This window comes from Parasteatoda tepidariorum, chromosome 5 (assembly GCF_982258835.1).
Source record: "Parasteatoda tepidariorum strain Cologne lab strain chromosome 5, Ptep-v5.0, whole genome shotgun sequence".
Lineage (NCBI taxonomy): Eukaryota > Metazoa > Arthropoda > Arachnida > Araneae > Theridiidae > Parasteatoda > Parasteatoda tepidariorum.
Window position 1 is genome coordinate 54,020,713 of NC_141759.1, and position 22,760 is coordinate 54,043,472.

At 27.9% G+C, this 22,760-nt stretch overlaps 1 protein-coding gene across 1 annotated transcript; it reads left to right on the plus strand.

Moving 5' to 3' along the window:
• The first annotated feature begins 95 nt into the window (after positions 1-95).
• Frmd5 (FERM domain containing) lies at positions 96-22,033 on the plus strand. The gene is made up of 14 exons (XM_043050806.3): positions 96-351; positions 3,384-3,488; positions 3,709-3,751; positions 4,144-4,222; positions 4,353-4,450; positions 8,010-8,133; positions 8,351-8,438; positions 11,442-11,530; positions 12,906-12,969; positions 14,472-14,486; positions 14,596-14,684; positions 17,191-17,268; positions 18,707-18,867; positions 21,261-22,033. The coding sequence occupies exons 1-14, from the start codon at positions 256-258 to the stop codon at positions 21,887-21,889; spliced, it is 1,758 nt and encodes a 585-aa protein (XP_042906740.1). The 5' UTR covers positions 96-255; the 3' UTR covers positions 21,890-22,033.
• Positions 22,034-22,760: the final 727 nt, after the last annotated feature.

The following is a 22,760-nucleotide window of genomic DNA, read 5'->3' on the forward strand; positions in this document are numbered from 1 at the left end:
TTCTACTTAGGAACTTTGCTGAATTGATTTTTTTCTAAATATTTTTTATTATCAAGCACAGATCTTTTACTACTCAACGCGGAAACTGTCAATTTAATTCTGCCATGTTGATTGTTTGGGTTTTGACAGTTTAATTTCGGCCACCTGTGAAAATTTCTTATTTTACTAATGATTCATTCTTTAATTAAATGAAATTGATATATATCTTGCTTCTTTTGTACCATTCCACGTTATTTGATCTCTTCTATCATAAAAATGTTTAAATTTGGCAGTAAAAAAGATATAAACATTGATTATAAATGTACTATAAGATTATTGGATGATACAGAAGTTTTGCAGTGTGATTTTCAGGTAATTTTATTCTCTAATTTCGATAATATACAATTTTTAAAAATTGTATTCAAATTCTGAGTGTGCAATGTTTTTTTTTTAATCAATTTTAACAAATGGGGAGTTGCTAGAATATCTATTAAATGGATACCGAACTAATGAGTTAGTTGTTTATAATATCATAAGAGATTTATGAATTTAAAAATTATTTTTTCCATCTAGTCTCTATTTAAAAGCTCTGCATTAAGGATTCTAATGCGTAATTTTTATTAACTCTATATTTCTTAATGCAGTTAAAATGTCTTATTTAGAGCAGTTTTTTTGCTCATTACAACCGAGTACTTGTAAAAAAATTGACTCGAAATAAAATCATAATAGTTCATTCATACTTGCTTATATAAATAACCAAAGCGCTAACTTAAATTGTTTTAAATTTTGTAAAGTATAAAAGATGTTAGTTCATTTGTTTTATTGTTTCTTTGTTGTGTTATTGTGCTTCGAATAAGACTCATGACTTGAAAATCACCATAGAAATTATATTATAAAATCACCGGTTAAAAGGAAATCTTTTGACCGGAAAAACACCAAAAATGTGATTCATGGAGATTTCCGTTTCGTGATTTGTGGCAGAAGAATTGCCAAATCTTGGCAACTTCCGGGCAATGACCTGCGATGAACTAAAAATTTTTTAAAAAAACATCACAGGAAGGGACCAACTCAAAAGGTATGACTTGTAGCCCCCCCCCCGCCCCCAGTAAACATTTACATGTTTGTTTTTTAAATTTGGCAGTTGTAGTTGATGTGACAGATTAGGATACAGAAATATCCCCTGTAATTCTATAATATATCCAATAATGTAAAATGCAAATGAAATTCCATGTTATGTATTCCCTTGTTAAAACTGGGGTTTATTCGTTAAAAGCGATCTATTCTCCAATAGACATTAGACCTTTCTTCTATCAAGCAAATTCCACTGTCGAGGAAGTGGAGACTGTGTAGGAAAATTCTAAATATGTTTTTAATCCTCTTTATTTAATTTTTGCAAATAAACTGATGATAGATATTTTACAATGCATATAAAATACAAGGCTGCTAGTTTGCTGTATAGCTTTTATAAGCTAGTTTGACTGAATAGTTTTTTTTGTTTTGTTAGAGGGTTGAATTCAGTGCACCTTGAATTTATAAATTTTGTACTATTTTGCTGAAATCAGTGTTGTGTTTATGATGTTTGAAAGCAAAATTACAATTTTGCTTGCTAATTTCCATCAATACTAAATGTTTTAATGTGTTTAGGGAAAGATTTCCATATCGGTATCTGCATCAAAACAAACGCAAGATGAAAATTGGCAAAATTAAGAAGGACATCCATTTATAAATTTTTACCTTTTTTTTTGTTGCAAATCCTAGAATTTATTATCATTTATAGCTTAAATGTGATGTTTCATTAAAACTTAGGTTATATGTATGATTAAGTAAGAATAGTTTTATAAAGTGGCATAAAATAGATTTACTTTGAAATGTTTCTTCAAGGATTTATGCAACAATCAGAAAGGGAAAACCACAGAAAAACACAAACAACCAATATAGCATTCATTTTTTAAACTGTAGATAATCCTTCATCCTTAAAGTCATGTTAATAAAATATATATATATATATAGGGTATGTAAATGGGTGGTTGAATGAAAAGTTTTCCGCCAAAAAAAAACGATATTATAAAACGATAAATACATACAAAATCAGCAAAGTTAATGAGGATAGTAATCTCCATTCAAATCAACAATGGTCTGCTAGCGTTTTGGTAATTTTTCAATCCTTTCTGTGCAGAACTGTGGCTTGCACGAGTCCAGAAAGCAGTCGACCTCATTTATGACCTCATCATTTGAATGGAAGATTGTGCCATCAAGATGCAGGAGCAGATGTAAAAACAGACAGCGATTCAAAGGCGCCATGTCTGGGCTGTATGGTGGATGTTGCATCCAATCCAACTCCAGCGTGTGGAGCGTCCAGCCGGTCATCGCACTACCATGTGGCTGGGCGTTATCTTGATGAAAGAGAATCACATTCCTTCTGAACTCGTATTTGTTTTTCGCAAATGGCGTCGCTAACTTTAGTTAGCATATTGCTGTATATTGTACTGTTGATAGCCTGCCAGCTTTTCAGGTAATCCTTATAGATAATTCCACGACAATCCCTCCAGATACAGAGAATTGCCTTGTTAGTTAGCGTTCGTCTTGCAACTGAACCTGCTGATTCCTCGGGTGCTGACCACTCTCTTTTACGGCTTGTATTGTACACCGATTTTTCATCACAGGTCACAATTCTGTCCAGAATGTTCTATTTTCTTTGATCTCTGACCAGAGCCATACAGGCCGCTTTTCTTTTGTTTTTGTCTTCAGTAGTCAATTCATGAGGCACCCAGTGGTTAAACCTAAACGTTAGATTTATGTATTGAGAGCATTAACTATTGTTTTTTAGGCAAATGTCAAGCTCTAACACAGTAGTTCAATGATTTGCTTTTACTGGACACAATCAACCTCAGTAGGGCGGAGAGAGCGTGGTTCATCTTCAATATCGAAATCTCCAGCTTTTAACTTTCGAAACCTAACTTTTACTGTATCATAAGAAACAGTATTGAAACCTAGAATTTCACAAAATTTTTGGTGGCATTCAGTCGCATTTGGTTTATTTCGGAAATCATAGTTCATAATCGTTCTGAACTGTTGACGTGATAGTTCCATTTTAAACACTTTTTTTAGTGCACAAGATAATAAAGTTTTGACAAACAAATTACCGAGTTGTGTAGTTCCAACTTTCAGCTTTAGAATGCTAAACCCTGTTTGGTGAAAGGTTAACACTACCACGGGAATGGCTGATGTTGGCACGGAGGTATCTCCCTTTGGCGGAAAACTTTTTACTCAACCTGATATATATATATATAATTCAAATATATATATAGTTCAAATATAAAATGAGTTTAATCCTACACTTCATTGTTTTATATTAGCTTTTTAGGTTTGGTAAGCATTATATATTTTATTTATTTTTATCATAGAGTGAACAAAAAGGACAGTTTCTTTTGGACTATTCATGCAATGCCTTGAATTTGTTAGAAAAAGATTATTTTGGATTGAGATATGTTGATGCACAAAAGCAACGGGTAAAAAAATTCTTTTGATTACTTTGTTTCGATCTTTTTTATCTTGCTGATACCTTACACAAATTTTGCTTGATTATAATTTGAATTTGATATTTATATTTTGAATCCTAAATTACATGCAATATATTTTTATTTAAGAGAATAGTTTTATTTTTGCAGTGAGATAATAAACTATTTATTTAATGTGTTACGTTAATTTTTTTTTGAATTTGTATTTTAGCAATGGTTGGATTTGACAAAATCTATCATCAAGCAAGTCAAAGGTATGGATGACAAGTTCTATGATTGCTTAAATCCTTATAAACAAATGTGTAGTATAGATTTTTATATTTTAATAACATAATTTTTTATCTTTTTTATTTTAAACGTAGAATATATATTAAACATGGTATGAGTTGTGTTATTAAAAACAACAAAAAAAAAAAAAATTTAAATTACAGTTATTCTCTCTTTAAATATATAAGTTTGAATTTAGGAATTTTGTTTTATGTTGATTGTTTATTAATTTAATGTAAAATGTGATTTTTAAAGGGAAAAAAATTCTTCATTATTAAGAAATAGAAGCTAATAAATACCCATGCTATATTATAAGTTATAAAATAATTGTTATTTTGTATTTTTATAGATTTATATTCATATTATTCTTTAATTTTAGGCATGAACCCTATCATATTTTGCTTCAGGGTTAAGTTTTATCCTCAAGAGCCATATCGCCTGAAAGAAGAATTGACCAGGTATTTTACTTATTATTTGCCAATATTTTAGTCATTTATATATTATCTTTGTTTCAGAATTTGTTTATTAATGTTGTTTGTTTTTTAAAGAAAATTTCCTATTTTAATGTTGCTGTGTTTATTTCTCTAGGTATCAAATATTTTTGCAACTTAGAAGAGATCTCCTTCATGGCCGTTTATATTGCTCACAGAGTGATGCTGCAATGCTTGCTGCTTATATTATACAATGTATGTATGCAATTTCATCACATTTTGACATACAGTAGAGAACCAAATATCCAGAATGCTTGCTATCCTGTATGTCTGAATTTCTCGATTTCCTGTATCTCTAGAAAACGTCGCTTATCAGTGTTTTACTGAACCCAAATTACAATCAAAAAGAGTCACACATTTTAAAAAAAAGAAAAGAGTTCGCCTAAGCTTTAAAAAAAAATATATTTAAAAAAAAACTGAAACATTTCCAAGTTTAGACAAGAAAAACAAGTTTAAAAAATCAGGTGAATTTCATCTACTGTTGCCTATGTAGTTGCCAGCAGATCTTTATAATGCAGCCTTGTTTCGTCAACATTGAAAATTTGGTCTAAGGGTAAGTTCTGAGTTCGAACTAGATTCAGCACATAATTTTCTGTGACTTCTGTATCGTCTGAGGCTTTTTCACTTCACAACTTTGTCAATCGAGTTTCTTTGTTTATATCAGGCAAACCATCCTATGCTGTACTCGCAGTTTTTTCATAACCCAAGCTCATTGTGAAAATGTTTTGCTTGAGCCAGTATTATCTATCTTGTTAATAGGTAGTTTTCTGATCTTCTTTGTTTAATCCACTCCATTAAAACATTGTCGACAATCTCATTTTTAGCCTGATGCAAAGTCTTAAGATTTTTCATGGCATCTTCAGGCTCACAATTTGATTTTTTGATTATTTTTTTTTTGAAGATCGTAAATTGTTTGAGTCCCTATGTTATATATTTTAATTAGAGCTTTTGCAAAAGAACCTTCATCCAACTTCTTTAAAATTTTGACATTTGTTTTTATAGGTAAACTCACTTGTTTTCTTTTTTTAGACACTAAATTAGAATTTGCTGAGGAATTTTTTTTTGTAAAGATCAAAAAGTACACAACATGTGCTAGTGAACTCTATAGTTGGGATAAATTCTTAACATGCTAAAAAAGATTTTAATTTTTCACCTAATACGTTTTAACTAATCCTAGCACAAGTAAATGATGGATGGTCTACTAATATCTGAGGTTTAAAAGATGAGAGAGAAGGGAGTGAAACTGAAGTGAAATGAATGAAACTGCATGTAAAATATGTGCTGTAGGTCAAGATCATGATGTGAAACTATTCTTTCAAACAGTAACTGGGTGCGTAGCGTTTTTAAAAAGTGATTAAAGGTGCTTATTCTCAATTTTTGTTTTTTAAAAGCCCTCAAAGGTGCTTCTTCCATTGGATGTTTTTAAAAAATGCTTAATTTTCTCTTTTCCAAAATGAGATTTTTCCTTTACCTTGTTGATTTTTGCTACGAATTATGCAAAAATACACAGTTCACATTGATCTATTCAACGTTTTCACAATTAATTCAACCCCAATCTATTTCGGCGTATTGTCAGTCCGTAGCGTATGAAAACACCATTCATTTTACATTATTCAAAATTTCATAATTTTTAACAATTTTTAAAAACAAAGCTAATTTTTATTAATTTTTTCTTTTTTTGAGGTAGTACGGTTAAAACCAGATAAAACCGTAAGTTGTTAAAAACTTTACAGCTCTGAATAAGTATGATATTTTTTTAAAGTTCTTAAAAATATTTTTTGAGTGCTTGAAAAGTCCTTAAAAGATGCTTATTTTTTGTTGAAAAATACACACCGAGTTAAGACGAGTTATCTGTGTAAAATTTTCCCCAGTTTTCTAGATAGTCGATAAATGGTTCTGTACTGTATTTGAATATTATAATAAGTGTTTAACTTAGCATGAGGCATGTAGGAATATTACTGAATTAAAATTTTAGAAATTAGCCACGAAATTTAACCTTAAAATAAATATAGAAAAAAATATAGGGTGGCCTCTTAAGATAAGACAATACTACTCTGAAGTTAATACCTATAAATTTGAAATAGTACAAAACTTCAGTTACCTAGGTTCTATGATGAGCTTTGATATTAACATGAAAATTGAAATTAAAAAACAAATACTATCAATAAACAGGTATTTAAATGACTTTAGATCATTTCTTAGATCAACATACATAAGAAATACAAAACTACTGTTTAAAACTATTCGACGTCCAGTCTTGACCTATGCATCTGAAACTTGAACTTTGTGAAAGAAGTATCTGTTTGCCAAACTCTAACTATTTTCTACCCACTTGCTTTTCTTGGGGGAAAAAAGCAAGTGACTAGGAAATAGAAACATCTAACTATTTTTGGCAGAGTTGAAGAAGATGATTTTTGCAGAAAAAGTACAAATATGGAGCTTTACAAAATTTGAAGGACATTGATGCAATAAAATTAAACAGAATGTGGTTTGCAAAGCAAATTTGCCGATTAAATGCAACTAGATTAATACACAAGATTTTCCAACACGAGTAGTAGAGTTTGAGGATGTTTTAAACTTCGATGGGTGAACTTCATCAACATGGATTTTAAAACAAAGTAATAAACTTGCAAGTCTTGGGCAATGTAGAGAACAAAATGAAGAGATATTCTTGAGAAAGCCAGAACCCACCCAAGGTTGTCATGCCAATGATGATAAATAATGACTAAATTCCTTACTACATTAAGTATCTGAGTCTAGTTTTCTCTTCCAAGTGCATTTTATAACAGAATTTGGTGAAGTTTTGCACATGACTATGAAGACAAGTTGGAGCTTTGTTTTTGAGGAACAAGCGGGTATTCTTAAAATTAAACCTGTTCAAGCCAAAAATCGCTAGAAATTGTCTGTGTCCGAGCCCATCCAATAACTTTAAAGAAAAAGTTTATGAGTGTGAAATTTAACTGTTTATTTGTGACTGCTATTTAAATTTAATACAACTGGAGGCTGAATTCCAGAACTTGCAAATAAGAGGACCACATAAAAAACAAGCAAACCTGAGATGAAAATGCTTAGTATGAGTTTTCACGTAAGACGAACGAAACAGTTTCACTGTCACATTATCTTGGAAGACAATTGCATTGCTTAATAAGAACAAAAGCTAACTTCTACCTTTCTAGCAGAAAATAAATATTGCACCGAATGAAAGCAAATTCTTCATCGTGATCTTTGCAGCACACTTACTTTTTGAAACAAGTTGATAGCTTTTCTAGAACAAATTACCAATGACGTTTTACAAATTATATTATCAGAAAAATGGACCTTTAACAAAATGTTTTGTTTTAAAAATTTATTCTTTACATGCTTTATCTCAAAAATGGATCCTTCACAAAATTCTTTCTTTGTAAAACAAAGTCATTAGGAACATTTATTCATTATTTTAAAACTAACACTCTTTAACAGACATGTTTTATTTATTTTTTATCACAAACAATGCTTTATTTTTCATGCATTCACAAAAACAGGACCCTATTTTCCAAAATTTTAAAAAAGAAAATTATTATTTTTATTTTTACTATTTTATAACTAAACAATACCATTTACAAAAAGCCTGGTATAATACCTGCTGAGTAAATTGTTCTGGTATAATGAGCTGTCTGTTCTCACTTCACTTGATCAACGCAAGGTGATTTGATTGATACACCAAAAGTTTTCAAGAAGTTTACTATCACTTATTTTTTTTTTTTTTACATTGCAGCTGAACTGGGAGATTTTGATTCTGATGAGCATCCGCCTACTTATGTATCTGAATTTAAATTGTTATTGAAACAGACTCAGCGCTTAGAAGAAAAAATAGCAGAAATTCACCAAGGACAGTTAAGGTGTTTATACAAAAAATATTATTTATTATTTTTTAATTGTTAATTAAATTGAATTTATTAATTATTAATATATTATTAATTATTAATATATTATTAATTATTAATATATTATTAATTATTAATATACTATTAAAGATTTATTTATTAAATTAATAAAATATTATTTATTATAAATTCAATGACGTATGGAAAATAACTTCATGACATATTTCAACAGGGGACAAGTACCTGCAGTAGCGGAAATGAATTTTTTGCGTAAAGCTTGCTTGTTAGATACGTATGGAGTTGATCCTCACCCAGTGAAAGTAAGAAAAAAATTTATTGGTATATACCTAGTTTTGTTCTTGAACTTATGTTCGATTAAATTGTTCTTTAAAAATCAAATGTAATTGGTTAATTGATAACACTTTATATTACAACTTTTGTTATGCATTGTAGCTCATGAAATATGGAAATTCCTACTTACACAAGTTCAAATTCATGGTATGATCACTGAATTAATGTAAACTAATCACAGAGGAGTTGCTATTTACTCTAAATTTGGTATATATAAACTTACCTAAATGTCAATTAGAGTAGGGCCGCACATGTATTTAGACATGTTAATGACAAATGTAATAATGTTTATTTAAACATTATCGTTCCATTTTTTTTATTAATAAACTTAGTAATATCAATAACTTAGTAGTGTTCCATTATTAGAATTCATTCAAAAATAAAAAAACTTATACTTTTTTTTTTTACAAAAAAAAATTGCTATTTTTATCATATGAACAATAGATTTATCAAAATAAATAAACATTGAAGAAAAGAAATATTTTTTTTTATCATATCATGCAATATGAAAACTCATTTTAGTATTAAATTCTAATAAATTAAAAAAAAACTGCAATGCCCACAGAATGAAAGTAGGAAAAAGTTTAGTCGTAATTAAGTAATATAAATTCAAATTAAATATTTTAATTGAAGAAAATTTATAGGTTTTAAACAAAAGCCTAAAATAAAAACAAAACTGTGATAGTTCAAAATAAAATTCAATGCTTATTTTGTAATGTACTTTATTATTTTATTTTATTAATTATTAGATTTTTTATATCGTTAAAATTTTCCTTTTTTTATCGAAAAAGATCACTTAAGCAACAAAAAATTGAAAGCTAAAATACTAACAGTGAGCAGTTTAAAAATTCACGTTTTCCGCCATTTTATGAATTTCTCAAGTTGCAATAACATTGCATTTAAATTAGGGAGGGATGTAACGAGTATTTGGCCCTTCTGTGAAAAATTCACTTGGTTGAATGATCAGTCAAATATTTGGCAAAATATTTTTTAGAAATGCATTTTTCTAAGTTTTTTTTATTTTTGAATTTTTATAGATATTACTTTTTTTTTTAAAAAAAATTATAATCAGACAAGTCAATTTTGTCATTTTTTCGATACTTTGAGAATTGAGAAGGATCCATTTTTTGCAGTTTTTATTATAACCCAGCATTTTAACAGAACGTCTCATACTATTAATTTATTAACACTCTTTCCCTGTACTGTAATATAGATAACCAGTAACATAGAAAAGTGTGATTTTCAGCATTAAAGTTTTGTTTCAGGAACTAAGAAAAATTTGTTTTTTCTGTTTTTCTTTTTTCAGGCATTTTTATTATGACCCAGCATTTTTTTAAAGATAAAGTTACAAATAAAAAAAAATTTTATAGCAATTTTTTTTCTTCTAAAATTATGGCAATGAGAAAAATTTAAATTGAGATTTTCAGCATAAGATTTTCACTTAAAAAATTAAGAACATTTTTTCTATCTTTTTATTTTCTTTAAATAAAAAAAAAAAACTTTTTTTAGACGTTTTCATTATAACGCAGTAATTTTTAATAGCTTTTCTGTTGACTTAATTCTTTTTTCTTGACTTTTTCTGGTAATTGAAAAATTGAGATGTTCAGCTTTAAAAAAAATTTTCAAAAATTAAGATTGATTTTTATGTTCTCTGTTTCGCTTTTCGACATTTTCAAAAACGTTCTTGATTGGCCTTATTTTTTAGAGTTAAAAAACGTTTTTCCAGGAAATATTATTCTGAGCATTGAAATTTTAGTTTCAGTGTTGCTATACTGCTAAAAGATTTTGCTATTTGGCCCCAAGTGAACGGCGTTCAATAGATTTTTTCTTCTTCTTTTTGCCGAATATTTGGTTTTTGATCAAATCACAATTCATTACCACATTCGACCAAATCATATTCGTTGCGGAAATAAAAAAGAAGGAAAAATAACTAGGATTTACGATAAAACTGTACGGTAATACCGTATCAAAAAGTGATTATTTAATTGCGTGATTAACAATCACGTGTCGTAATAACATCATAGTTAAATAACGGGATCGTCAAAATCACGAGGAAAAGTATAGAAATAATTAGGAAAAAATATATTTATGCTGAACTCAGCACAAATAAACCTCGTCAAATGCATGATTTAAAATTTGCATGTCGTAACAGAATAATTGAAATTTTTTATAATACGTAGGAACGCATAACAATAACTGCCGAGAAAAATTTTTGAAGAAAAAGAAAGAATTGCAAAAAAAAATATAGAAAATCACTTAGATTTAAGATGAAATCGTCACAAATAAAGTGCCCAAAAAGTGATTACTTAAATTTGCGATCTGAAACTCGCGTCGTTATAAAAATTCGGAATTTTCAGAATCACGTAGAAAAGCGGAAATAACTGTTTAAAAAAAATCATTTATATTTACGATAAATTCGGCTTCAAGAAAGCGCGTTAAACGTACATTTACTAAAGAATCTGTTAAAATTGATTGTGTCAAAACGTGATGACTTTAAAGTGCGATTAAAAATTGCCATTTTTTAAAATTTTTTTTATTGTGTTTAGAAACTCTCGCGGGCCGCACTTCAGTAGTCGAAGGGCCGCATTTGGCCCGCGGGCCGCAGGTTGTGCACCCCTAAATTAGAGCATTCTTTCATTAAACTCTTATAGCTACTAAATACTTTTAACTACTTAAAAGTAACTCTAGTAACTATAAATTAGGTAAACACAAACAAAAACAATTGAGAAATATCTTATGCCTTCTAAACTATGTAGAATTCTGCATTGCAATTTTGTTAGGGTTATAACTGTAGTTATAATGCATGAAGACAATTATTATATAATTTGTTTTTGAAATTTATTCTTCTGTGACATTTTTTTCAATAATTTATATAAAATATTTATTGCATAGATTTTAAAATGCATTAGACATTGTATTTTTTAGTAATAAGAAATGATATGATTGCTTGATTAAATTTTTATTTTTTATAGGATCATAAAGCAACGCAGCTATACCTTGGAATAAACTATGCTGGCATTTTAACATTTCAAGGAAGTCGAAAAACACATCATTTTAAATGGTATTTTATGCAATCTTTAAATATTTTGCTGAGATATATATCAATTTGGGTTGATAATCTATAAAAACTTATAGAATTATAATTTTAATGTGAAATTTTTTCTTAACAATTGTTTATAATTACAACCATTCCGTATCATTTTTTTTTCTATAGGCAGCACCCTGCATGTCTACAAACAAATATGTTTCAATTTTTTATAAAGAATTCTAATATATAATTTACTTGTTAAATATATTACATTTTTATTAAGTGCAAAATATCACCAGCTGTTACCTATTTTGTGTATTCAAATATCATAAAACAATTGGGAGTTCATTGTGAAACATTACATGATTTCTATTCTGTTTGAAAATTTATTTTAGTAACAATACTAAAAGTCAATATGAGGTATAAGATGCGTCTCCTTCTATTATAACTTTGATTTTAAAAATCTAAATTGTGTCCCATAATAATTTGATTTTCTGAAGGAAATCCTAACTAAATTATGTGATAAAAAAAGAAAAATATAAGAAAAATAAATATATATATATTTTTTTTAACATCTAACTATAACTCAAGTTGGATGCTTAATTATAATTTAAAGATTGATTCTAGGCTTTTTTTTTCTTCATTAGAATAAAATAATTTACTGTAAATAAGTTTAAAAAAATACCCACTTATTTTTATTTTAAAATTTCAGTGTACAATTATTTGTTACTTTCACAGCTCAAGGGATGTGTAGAGCAAAACAAAACATTAAAATGAGAATAAATAAACAGTTTCTATCAATGCAAAATTATTTATACTGTGTTAAAAAACAGTTTTCTCATTACAATTCCAGCTAGAATAAAGTTACCGCTCCTTTGTTTCAATCAATCTGTTAATGGTAATGTAAGTTGTGATAATTTTCTTTTAATTTAAAAAAAATTGTCTATTAAATCAGTTAGGGGTTGGGGACTCTATTAGTTAAATATGATTCTAAAAAAAATTGTCCAGTTTTCTTAATTCTTCAATTTGATGAAGATTATTTTCAAACTCTTAACTCTTATAGTGCATTTTTTTAAATATTGGCTTTCTATGAAATTAATATTTCTCAATATATTATGTATACTTCAAGCATTTAATTTTTTATATTTCTTCCATCACAAACTTCTTACATGAATTTTATAATTTTAAAAATTTTATATTGTTTCTTTACAAAAAAATATATATTGAAGGAATTTCTGTATGATAGTTGATTTTATTTCAGACATTCGTACAATCTTTTTATTTTTTCATAGTTTGTTTAGAATATTTTGTTTGTGTTTCATTAGCTTTCAATGTATATCCTCTTGTTTTTATCAGTGTTTAAAAAATTGCAAAAAGTTAAAAAAAATTTATTTTTTAAACATTCCAGGCCTGATATACAAAAGATAAATTATGAAGGGAAAATGTTTATTGTTCATCTTCTCTTTAATGAGGTATGTTATATTTAGCTTAAATTTTTTTCTTTTATATATAATCTATAAACCTGGAAAGAAAAGTGTAGATTTCTACAACCATTTTTGTCTTAAAAGGTGTGCTTACTTATTTTAATTATTCCTTATCTCCTCAAATAGCATGCATTTGAACTACCATATTTATTTTAATTGATTATTTTACATGATCTGTTTCTTTAAATATTTACTTTCACAAGATTTAAATTGAAAACAATGATTCCATTCTGTATATGTTATATTCTTTACACTATACACAAATTGGTTTCTTTTTTTAAAATGTTGAAGACTAATGTAGTTTATATTAATAGATTTTTTTGAGAAAAAATATAAAATTGGAAAATTTTGAGAAAAAATATGTCTCAAAATATTTTTTTGAGGAATCCAAGAAAGTAAAGGCATGTTATGCTGTCCATTTTTTGTAGATAAGAAGAAAAGTGAAATCTTAAATTACCCGCCATTTAGAATATAGAGCTTTTATTTGGTTACTTTTGTCGTATTTAACAGGGGTGGTTGTATTCCATGATTTTCGTATCTACCTTCCAGGTCTAGAAACTAGGAGCATGAAATGTGATTTTTCTACGAAATTCGCGTAATCTCAAGACCATTGATTCATCGTGTATCATTCTGCGAATCAAAACTTATAATCCAACAAAATTTTCGCCCCAATCTGAAATTTAAATTTTGAAATTTTCGCTAAATCTCGATAATGAGACATTTTCATGTGTGTGATTTTTTTTGGTTTGTTAGATTTTTGTTAATTGTAATATTTGAAACTACGCAGACATCCACTAATATCGTGATTCATATTCTCACAATTTTAATATCAAACATTAATTTTTATATTTACCTAAGTTATAAATTAAAAATTGTGAATCGTATTTAAAAATCCAATATCGGAATTTGTATTTACATGTTTTTAAAGTCAATATCGTGGTTCGTTTTCACACAAATTTTAAGTCCAATGTTGCGATTTTTGTATTTATAAGTGATTTAAAAGTCACACATTGCGATTCGTATTCCCACAATCTAAAAATCATGAATCTCGATTCCTATTTACGTGATATGAAATCCAATATTGTAATTCACGCAAGAGCTAAGTTTTTTCTTAAATTAGTTGCTGTGAAAGTGTAATATTTTTAATTGATAGGTAATTTAATTGTAAATCATAGTTCCAAAAATTATATTAAGCATGCACAGTGTATAAACTGATGTCTTGTCATAGAATTTTGCATACTAAATTTTCAGGGTTTTTCATACGATCTCCCCTGATTTAAATTGCATCTTGCTTGTTATCATCATAATTGTATTGTACTATGTTTAAAATTTTGTCTAAAATAGACAAATGAATCATAACTACGTTTTGTGAAAGGTTGTATTTATTCTAAAAATTATCTGGTTTAAATATCAGTGACTAGTTTTTAGGACTACTATTTGAGTTCTTTTTTTGTTATTTCTAATTTTTTTCTTCCCCTTTTTGGTTACAGGATGCTAGGACAAAGGTAAGCAAACCTTTTACTTTTTACTATTATTTTCCTTTCTTATTGTAAGTTAATTCTGTAGAGTGATATCTAAATATAATCTTTATCTTTTATTTTTCGTATAATTTAGAAGAAACATCTTGTTGGATTCAAATGTCCATCCCAAGGTGCATGCCATTACCTTTGGAAGTGTGCTGTTGAACAAAGATATTTTTTTACGTAAGTATTGGCGCATTAGGAAAGTTTGCTGTACAGTAAACTCTCGATAATTTATCATAAAAAATATGTAGTGGGACAATCGATAGTGAGTAATTTTTAACAAAATCTCAATGCAATTTTTAAAGCACTTCTCCTAGTTTGTAATTATATTTTTAAAGCATTTTGCTAATACAAAAAAAAAGTAATCTCCTAAACCAGCGGTCGGCAAACTTATTAGCCAAAGAGCCAAATATGAACATTACAACAATTTTTAAAAAAGTTAGGAGCCAAATCTGCTTGTTTAGTAAACTTTTATTACATTAAATAAGTAGTACACTAAATAAAACTAAATTTCATACTTAATAAATATTTATTAATGCGAACAATGTGCTTGCATCTCCTTGGAAAGTTTGAGTAAGTCAGGTTTGTATGTTGTTTTTAATTTTAAGCCAATTTGTACCCCCACTACTTTAGAAAAAGTATGCGCGCATGCTTGTGGTACCTTTGTATCACACCGGAGTACGCCGAAAACATACGAACAATTTAAGCCGGTAGCTTGTACATGGTTTGCGTTTACATTTACGAAAATTAATAAAATTAAACTCGATGTTCATTACGTATTTTTACAACAATATAAAATTCTAATTACCTATCTATCTTTTAACTTAAACAAAAAATTATACATGTTCTCGATTTATAGAAGAATTTTAATTTATCAAAATAAGATGTAATTTTTTTCTTACTAAGTTTTTTTTAATGGAAATATTATTGCGCCTTCCGTGGATATTTGTGCCAGAGCCGCACTTAAGGAGCCAAAGAGCCACATGCAGCTACGGAGCCGCACTTTGCCGACCACTGTCCTAAACTAAGAAAAGAACTGCATGATATATAATTTGGTATAACAGGGTGCGGAGTGCTTTTAAAAAGTGCTTAAAGGTGCTTATTTTTTTTTTTTTAAAAAAAAACACTTAAAGGTGCTTTTTTCATTGGGTGTTTGTGAAAAGTGCTGAATTTTCCCTTTTCCAAAATGAGATGTTTTTTCTTTGCCATGTTGATTTTCACCACATATTATGCAAAAAGATATTGTTTACATTGTAAGAACAGTTTTAAATTTTGGTCTTATTCATACGAAACTGAAAAATAAACTTATAGTAGAGAGGTTTCAAAACTACTTTTTTGTAATCACTTGCTTTGGGGAAAAGAGGAATTAAAATGGAAGTAAATGAAAACTGATTTTACGTATAAAGAATAAGATGATTGTTAAATGTTTTTTTATAAGATAATTATTTTTGTATTTTTATTTTCAATAATTAAACAAATTAAGGAACTGGATAAATTGCAATTTGACACATTTTTATTCATAATTGTTTACTATTTCCTACACCAAAATTCATGTTTTTGACAGTAATTTTCGAAACAAAGAGATTTATGTTAAAATAATTCAAGAACATAATTGGTGGAATGCTTGTAATTTTACATATATGTTAATTTGAAATTACTTAGTATTCATAATAGCTAATAATTATCCTTCGACCAAAATTTTGGGTTTTTGACAATTTTCAAAAACTATGTCAAAAGTTGTTTTCGACATGACTGTTAAAACCGTATAAAATCATCAATTGTCAAAATTTTCCAGCCTTGCCTAGTTATGATATTTTTTGAAGTGCTTAAAAATATTTTCTCAGTGCTTAAAAGGTGCTTATATTTTTTTTTAAAAATTTGGCCATGTGCACTGTATAATTTGAAGTATGATGACTCGAATATTACTGTAACTTTATTTTTCGTAATGTCCCTACCCTATTATTTCTAGTTTTATGTCAATAGTTCTCGATTAATCAGATTTTTGATATCTTAAACACCATTTTTATTCTTTTTTAAGTTGACTAAATTTTTTATAGCTGAAAATAGATAAAAAAATATTTGAATAAATCAAAACCAATTGCAACATAGGTAAGAACTGTTTGCTCCTTTTCTCGCTTTTAAAAATTCTGTAGAAGAATTGTTTAGCGCTAAAGATGAAAGCAGAAGTTGAAACTCTCAATATAGAAGATAAAATCAGTCTTATTAATAATGTGGATAAGAATTCAACTGTGAAGAAGAAAAATACTCTTTTGAAAAAATTCTTATATTTGAAGGTTTAGAATTTAAACCAGTAGTTAGTCAAACTTCTGATAAATCAAAACGTTCAAGCAGTCCTAACAGATTCAAATTATCACAAATTGAATTTATGAAGTATATGGTATAATTTCTGTGGGAAGGCAAAAAAATATTGTTTTAGCCAAATCTTGAACTAGTAAGACAGTATATTGATAGTATTTTAAATTGTAAAATTTTGCATGCATGAGGTTGTGGAAAATCTGTATATTTTCAAAAGTTGACTTTAGTTTTTAATTTTGATATCTTCAGTCGTGCTTTTACTTTAGATTAATAGCATGTGAAATATGTTATCAAAAGTTTACTGTAGTTTCTAATATAATATCTACGACTGTCAGTTGTACCTTCTCATTAATGGACTTTAAATTTATAGCATGGAATCCTCAAATGATGTTCCACAAGTTACAACCAGTGGAGGACTTTTTTCCAGAGGATGTAAATTTAGATACAGGTACTTTTTTCACAAGCTTGTAAAAAAGAAAAAAAGTTTTATTTTTAAAATTTTTGATGTTATGAGACTATTATGAAGGATTATTATTTGTTTTGCATTAAAAAAATATTCATATTTTTCTTATCATATTGGGATGAATCAAATTTAACCAAATTAATTTTAAACAAAATAAGACATTTGAGACCACATAACTAAAAAATAATTTGTCATAGAAAACTTCACAATGTTTAACCTTTTAGATAAGGTTCCTAGTATGCTAACATCTGTTATTTTGGTACTCCATTTGTACCATCCAATCAGAAAGTTCAAATGTCAGGAAAAATATGTAGGTATTTAGCATCTGTATATTGTATTATATTATTCTTCAATATCAGGCTTGAATAGGACTCGGTGCTGTACGAAATTTTGTGTCATAATATATCCTTTGTGAGATATTGTATCCTGATAAAACATATGTTCGAATATTGTCTTTTTTAATCATAACTGCACAATCAGAAATTTCTAATCTAAAATAAATTAAAGAATTAAAGGACAAAAGAAAATGTTAACTATATAACATCAATAAATATTTTATGTCGATAAATATTGCATGTTCTTTTATAAAATCAATAATATTACGTAATTTTTTTAATTAAAATAATAGGGATGGAATGACTTGAGATCAAATTCTAAAAGTGAAAACAAGTGTAAGCTTTGTTTTGATTTTTAATTAAAGACAAATTAAGATTCAATGGTTTAAAAATAACTGTAAAATTCTACCAAAATATTTTTACCTGATATAAATATTTTAAAATTTTATTGTAGGAAATGTTTAAGAAAATAAAAGAGGCTAATAAAAAAACAAAAGTAATTATGCACTTGAGTAAAACAAATTTTAAATTATTTGGGGAGAAAATGTACTTTTTAAACAGTGCAATCCCATTTTTTTTATTCATTGAAAATAATGCAGTTGTATTGACTGAAGGCTGAATTATATACACAATAAAAATAAATTTCAGATCTATTTTATTTATTACTTTTTTCAAATAAAATCAACTTAAGATTTAATAGTTTAAAAAAAATTCTGAATTTCTAACACGATATTTAATTAACCTGTATTAACTTCCCACCATAAGTACTTTTGGAGCAAATGAGGTTTTTCCATTGGCAAGTGCTTTGAGCACTTAAAACATATGAATTTAGAACAATATTAATTCCACAAACTTTAGAGGACAATGGAAAGTAGATCAAGAGGTGAAAGAATAGCCAAAATTTTGTTATGACTGAGCTATCACGATTAAATATACAAAACTAAGTTTATCTCTTGTGTATCTCTCTTATCCATGGGAATGCTGAATGGTTTATGAGAAAATAATTTGTTCTAGTGGTATTAATTTTCTTAGTTAATGCTTGTAAATTATAGAGTGTTCTATTTATTCTGTTTCTTGTTTATTTTTAGTGGAAGAGTTGAAAAAGAAATAGCTGAAGATACCAAACAGATTTTAAGAGAACAGCCTCAATTCCAGCGTTCTTTAACTAGACCTTCATCTTTCAGAAAATTCATTGATGGATACTCAAATTCACCTTCTTCATCACCCCAAAAAGATCATCTTATGAATGGTATGTCACTTTTTTCTCTAAGAATAATTTTTGCGTTATTATGTTTATTTGCTGAAAAAAATACTATTTTTATTTGTCCCTTCTCTTGCTAAAAAGAATTTAGTTACATTACATTGTAACCTTGCCGTGATGTATTGAAAATGAAATTTTGCTTATTTTCATATTGTGAACCAAAAATTGCAAGAATCTTATGATCTATTTAAGACATTTTTGTTTGGACCTACTGCTTTAGGAGGGAAAAAAAATGTTTATTGTCACACTCTGAAAATGTCTTATCAATATCAAATTTTGCTCTGAGAAAATGTCTGTTCAACATTGTTTTTTGTATAGAACATGTGTATTTTATGTATGCAACAATGTTTTCGGGAACAATTTTTAATAACTAAATCTAATTTTCTTTTAAAATCAATCAATCAATAATAAAATCAAGATCAACTCTTTTTTATTTATTTGTCTAACACTTCCCAGATAAGCTAGTACCCACCTATCTAGATGGGTTTCAAGAAGCCATTGAAAATCGAACATGATTCCCTCACAGTTACAGCTAAGTGCCTTTAACCACTGAGCCATTGCAAATCTTCATAATTGGTAAAAATCCTTTGCCGGCTTCTTGTGGCCTGCACCTTGTCTACCTAAAATGTCTCTAAAATATTTTTTTAGGGTAATTCAACCGATTCTCTTTTACCAAAATGCAAACAGCACCAATTTTCAGCTGAACTATGTTTCGGTTGTCTTCTAGGAAGAATTTTATTCATCTCATCAAAATACTTTCTAAATGATTCAGAGATCTGATCTAGCACTATCAGACTTGGTTAGACATTAAAAATAGCAACACATGTTTTAAAATTTGCACCATTAGATGCTAATTATATGAAACGTTTCTTTGTTCGCTCCACAGCTGAGCTGAAAGCCCTTGTAACTAAAATAGACTAAAATTATGTAATTTTTATATTGTTTATAATTTCTTTTAAAATTTTATTTTCGATATATATTGAGACCTTATAAGTCTTAGTTATCTAGATTGTAGTGATAAGTTTGCAGGAATTGAAGAAAGAAAAAAATGAAAACTTTGAAATTAACCTTTAATGCCATTTGGGTGTCATCAGTTCTGATTTCATACTGCTTAAAGTATGTAGCCTGCCTGTTGAGGACTAATGCACACTCCCAAGAAATTCGAAACACTAATTCAAAAGTGTTTTATCTTTTATCTCTCTATATTGATGTTTTTGAAGGTCTGTCATCAAGGTAAATAAAAGGTATAGTTTAAGTGTCTTACACTTACACTACACAACAATCATTTCATTTATTCTTTATATTAAAAGGAAATTTTGTAATGAATTTTGTCCTTAGAAAACTTACCAAAATCTTTAATCTGTATTTTATGTTATTGCAATGTATCTAGTTATGTATGCTTTTTTCTATTGATATTTCCAAATAGTTGCCATCATTTCCCTTTTTTTATCTGAAACATAAATATTTTGGTGCAATTGAATGATAAGCCATATTTTCAAAATGTTTAAGAAAGCATTTTTATTGAAAAATACCATGATTTACATACCTATTTTATGTAAAGTAGCTATTTCAGGGTTGCCACAGGTGACTAAAATGCAACTATTTTTAGCATGACGTGACTATGGCAACTTTTTTTACCTGAAAAGGCTAAAAAAGCAACTATTTTCAGGAAAAGGGGACTGTTGGGAGAATTTTCTGTACTCCTAGCTATTTCTTTTTTTTTATAGCTGCATAAATTTGGTGGAAAATCTACACCCCACAAGGTAGTTTCTGAACACACTAAACTTTTTTTTCTTCTTAAAAATAAAAAAATGTGAAAATTATGAATTGCAAATTTGAATCTTCACTTTTTAATTCGATCAATCTGCACAGATTCCTTGTAAGTCTATTTCATTTCTCGATCGCCTTTTCAGTGATTATTGCTACGAAATTCCGCATGATTTTTTAAAAAAAACATTTTTTAATATGATATTACAATGTGTAAATTTCGAATTTGAGTGATCACTTTTCAAAAATATATATAAACATTAACGTTTATATAAAAATTATCGTATTTGCCACCAACTTGACTGAATGGATCATGGTATATGACAATTAAGTCATTAAAAAAACTTAGTCATATTTTTGATGAATTTTTGTTCTTATTTTGGCAACTATTTTCCTAGTTTTTGACTACTATTTTCATGCTTTAGACTACTAAAAGCAACTATTTTGTTCATTTTTTTGTGTGGCAACCTTGTATTTGGAAACAATAATAATAATCAGTTTGTTATATTAACATCACCTTTGAAAAATATGTGCCTTATCATTATGTTGACCACGCCAGTCTTAGAATTGTAGGTATTAGCAATTGTTTTAACAATTTTTTTTCCATTGCACAGACTACAATAACATGCTGTATTCAAATCACACCACAAGTATTACACATGCCTCTCTCAATGATCAAGAAAACTTGCAGATGAATCATAATTTGAATTCACCACCTCAATCTAATAATCCAACTGATGGCTTGGATGTCCTCGAAGAAGAATGTGATTCTTACAGCCCAACAGATACCATACTGTCAGAATCACCATCGTTCAGCAGCAATCAGGTGTCATGCAATAATTCTTTAACGTGTCAGAATTCTGAAGAAGGACTCAGAGACGACTCTGACACCACGGAGGACATAGCAGATGCTGCTGATATCATGCATAGTTCTTACCAAGCTCCAGTGTTCAGACAAACTGAAGAAACTGTCCCCCTTGATGTCAAAATACCAAAAAGGAAAACTCCCATGGCACAATCTACTGCTCTTCCATTACATGTCAATGTCATGCGTGTCATCGTTTTATCTTGTTTGTTTGTTTTGCTTTTACTCTCGTGCCTTTTAATTGTCGTCATGGAATCAGACTCTTCTCTTTTCAGTGATATTCGTAAGCTCCCAGAGATGATTATTTTGCGGAGGGAGTATTACGAACCTGCGAAAGACTATATTGCGGAACACATGAATTTTTTGACCAAAAGATAAAGCTTTTCAAGTGTATTTGTATTGTCTGTCTTATTCATCATGAAAAAAGAACAAAATTAAAGTCTTTCCAGTTTATACAAAGCAACTTTGCGTAATGTTATTGTCTTGTTAATGGCTTTTTTTTTTTCTCTTTGGAAACTCTTTATGCCATTTTTTAAAATAAAATTTTGCTTTATAGTATTTTAAATTCAATTCATTGAAGAAAAAATTCTTTATTCTAATGAATAGTTGTAATGAATTTTTATTTTATTATTATTATATATATATATATATATATATATATATATAGTGAGTGAGACAGTTTTCAATGAACTTTCTTAGCTTCTACTGCTTTTTAAAGTTAAAATTATTAACTTATTTAAATATGAAATATCTACTTATCTTTTTATATGAGGGCTTAAAAAGTAGAGCTACTTATTAGTTTTATTTATGAAAGAAAAGAATAATGCACATTATAATATGCTTACACTTTTGTTTTCTATGAACTACTTATAAAATATTATAATGTAAATTATAATTATTTTCACTTTACAAACTTCTGAATCTAAAAAGAATTATATTAGTATACTATATTACTTAATATATTTTTTATTTTCAACTATTGACTTATTTTCTTTATTTTGCTTCCAAAATCACTTTTGTTGATAAATCAAACGTGATTTTTTACTTTTTATGCTTTTCTTTTAATTGAAAAAATTGTGAGTTTATATAGCTTTCTTCGGACCAATTAATCAAAATTTTATCTTTTTTAAGGTATAAGTTTATGTGGTGTGTTGGTTTTATATTTCTCTAGTCTACTAATTATTATGATTTTTGTTTCATGTTTCATTCCATGACAGTATAAAAATATTCTTTTTACTTAAATATTACA

Excerpts from the sequence above, each read along its gene's own strand:
- Frmd5 (XM_043050806.3), top strand. The coding sequence starts at position 256 with ATGTTTAAATTTGGCAGTAAAAAAGATATAAACATTGATTATAAATGT. Across the intron at positions 352-3,383 it reads TTTTGCAGTGTGATTTTCAG|AGTGAACAAAAAGGACAGTT; the intron begins GTAATTTTATTC and ends TTTTTATCATAG. Across the intron at positions 8,439-11,441 it reads TTGATCCTCACCCAGTGAAA|GATCATAAAGCAACGCAGCT; the intron begins GTAAGAAAAAAA and ends TATTTTTTATAG.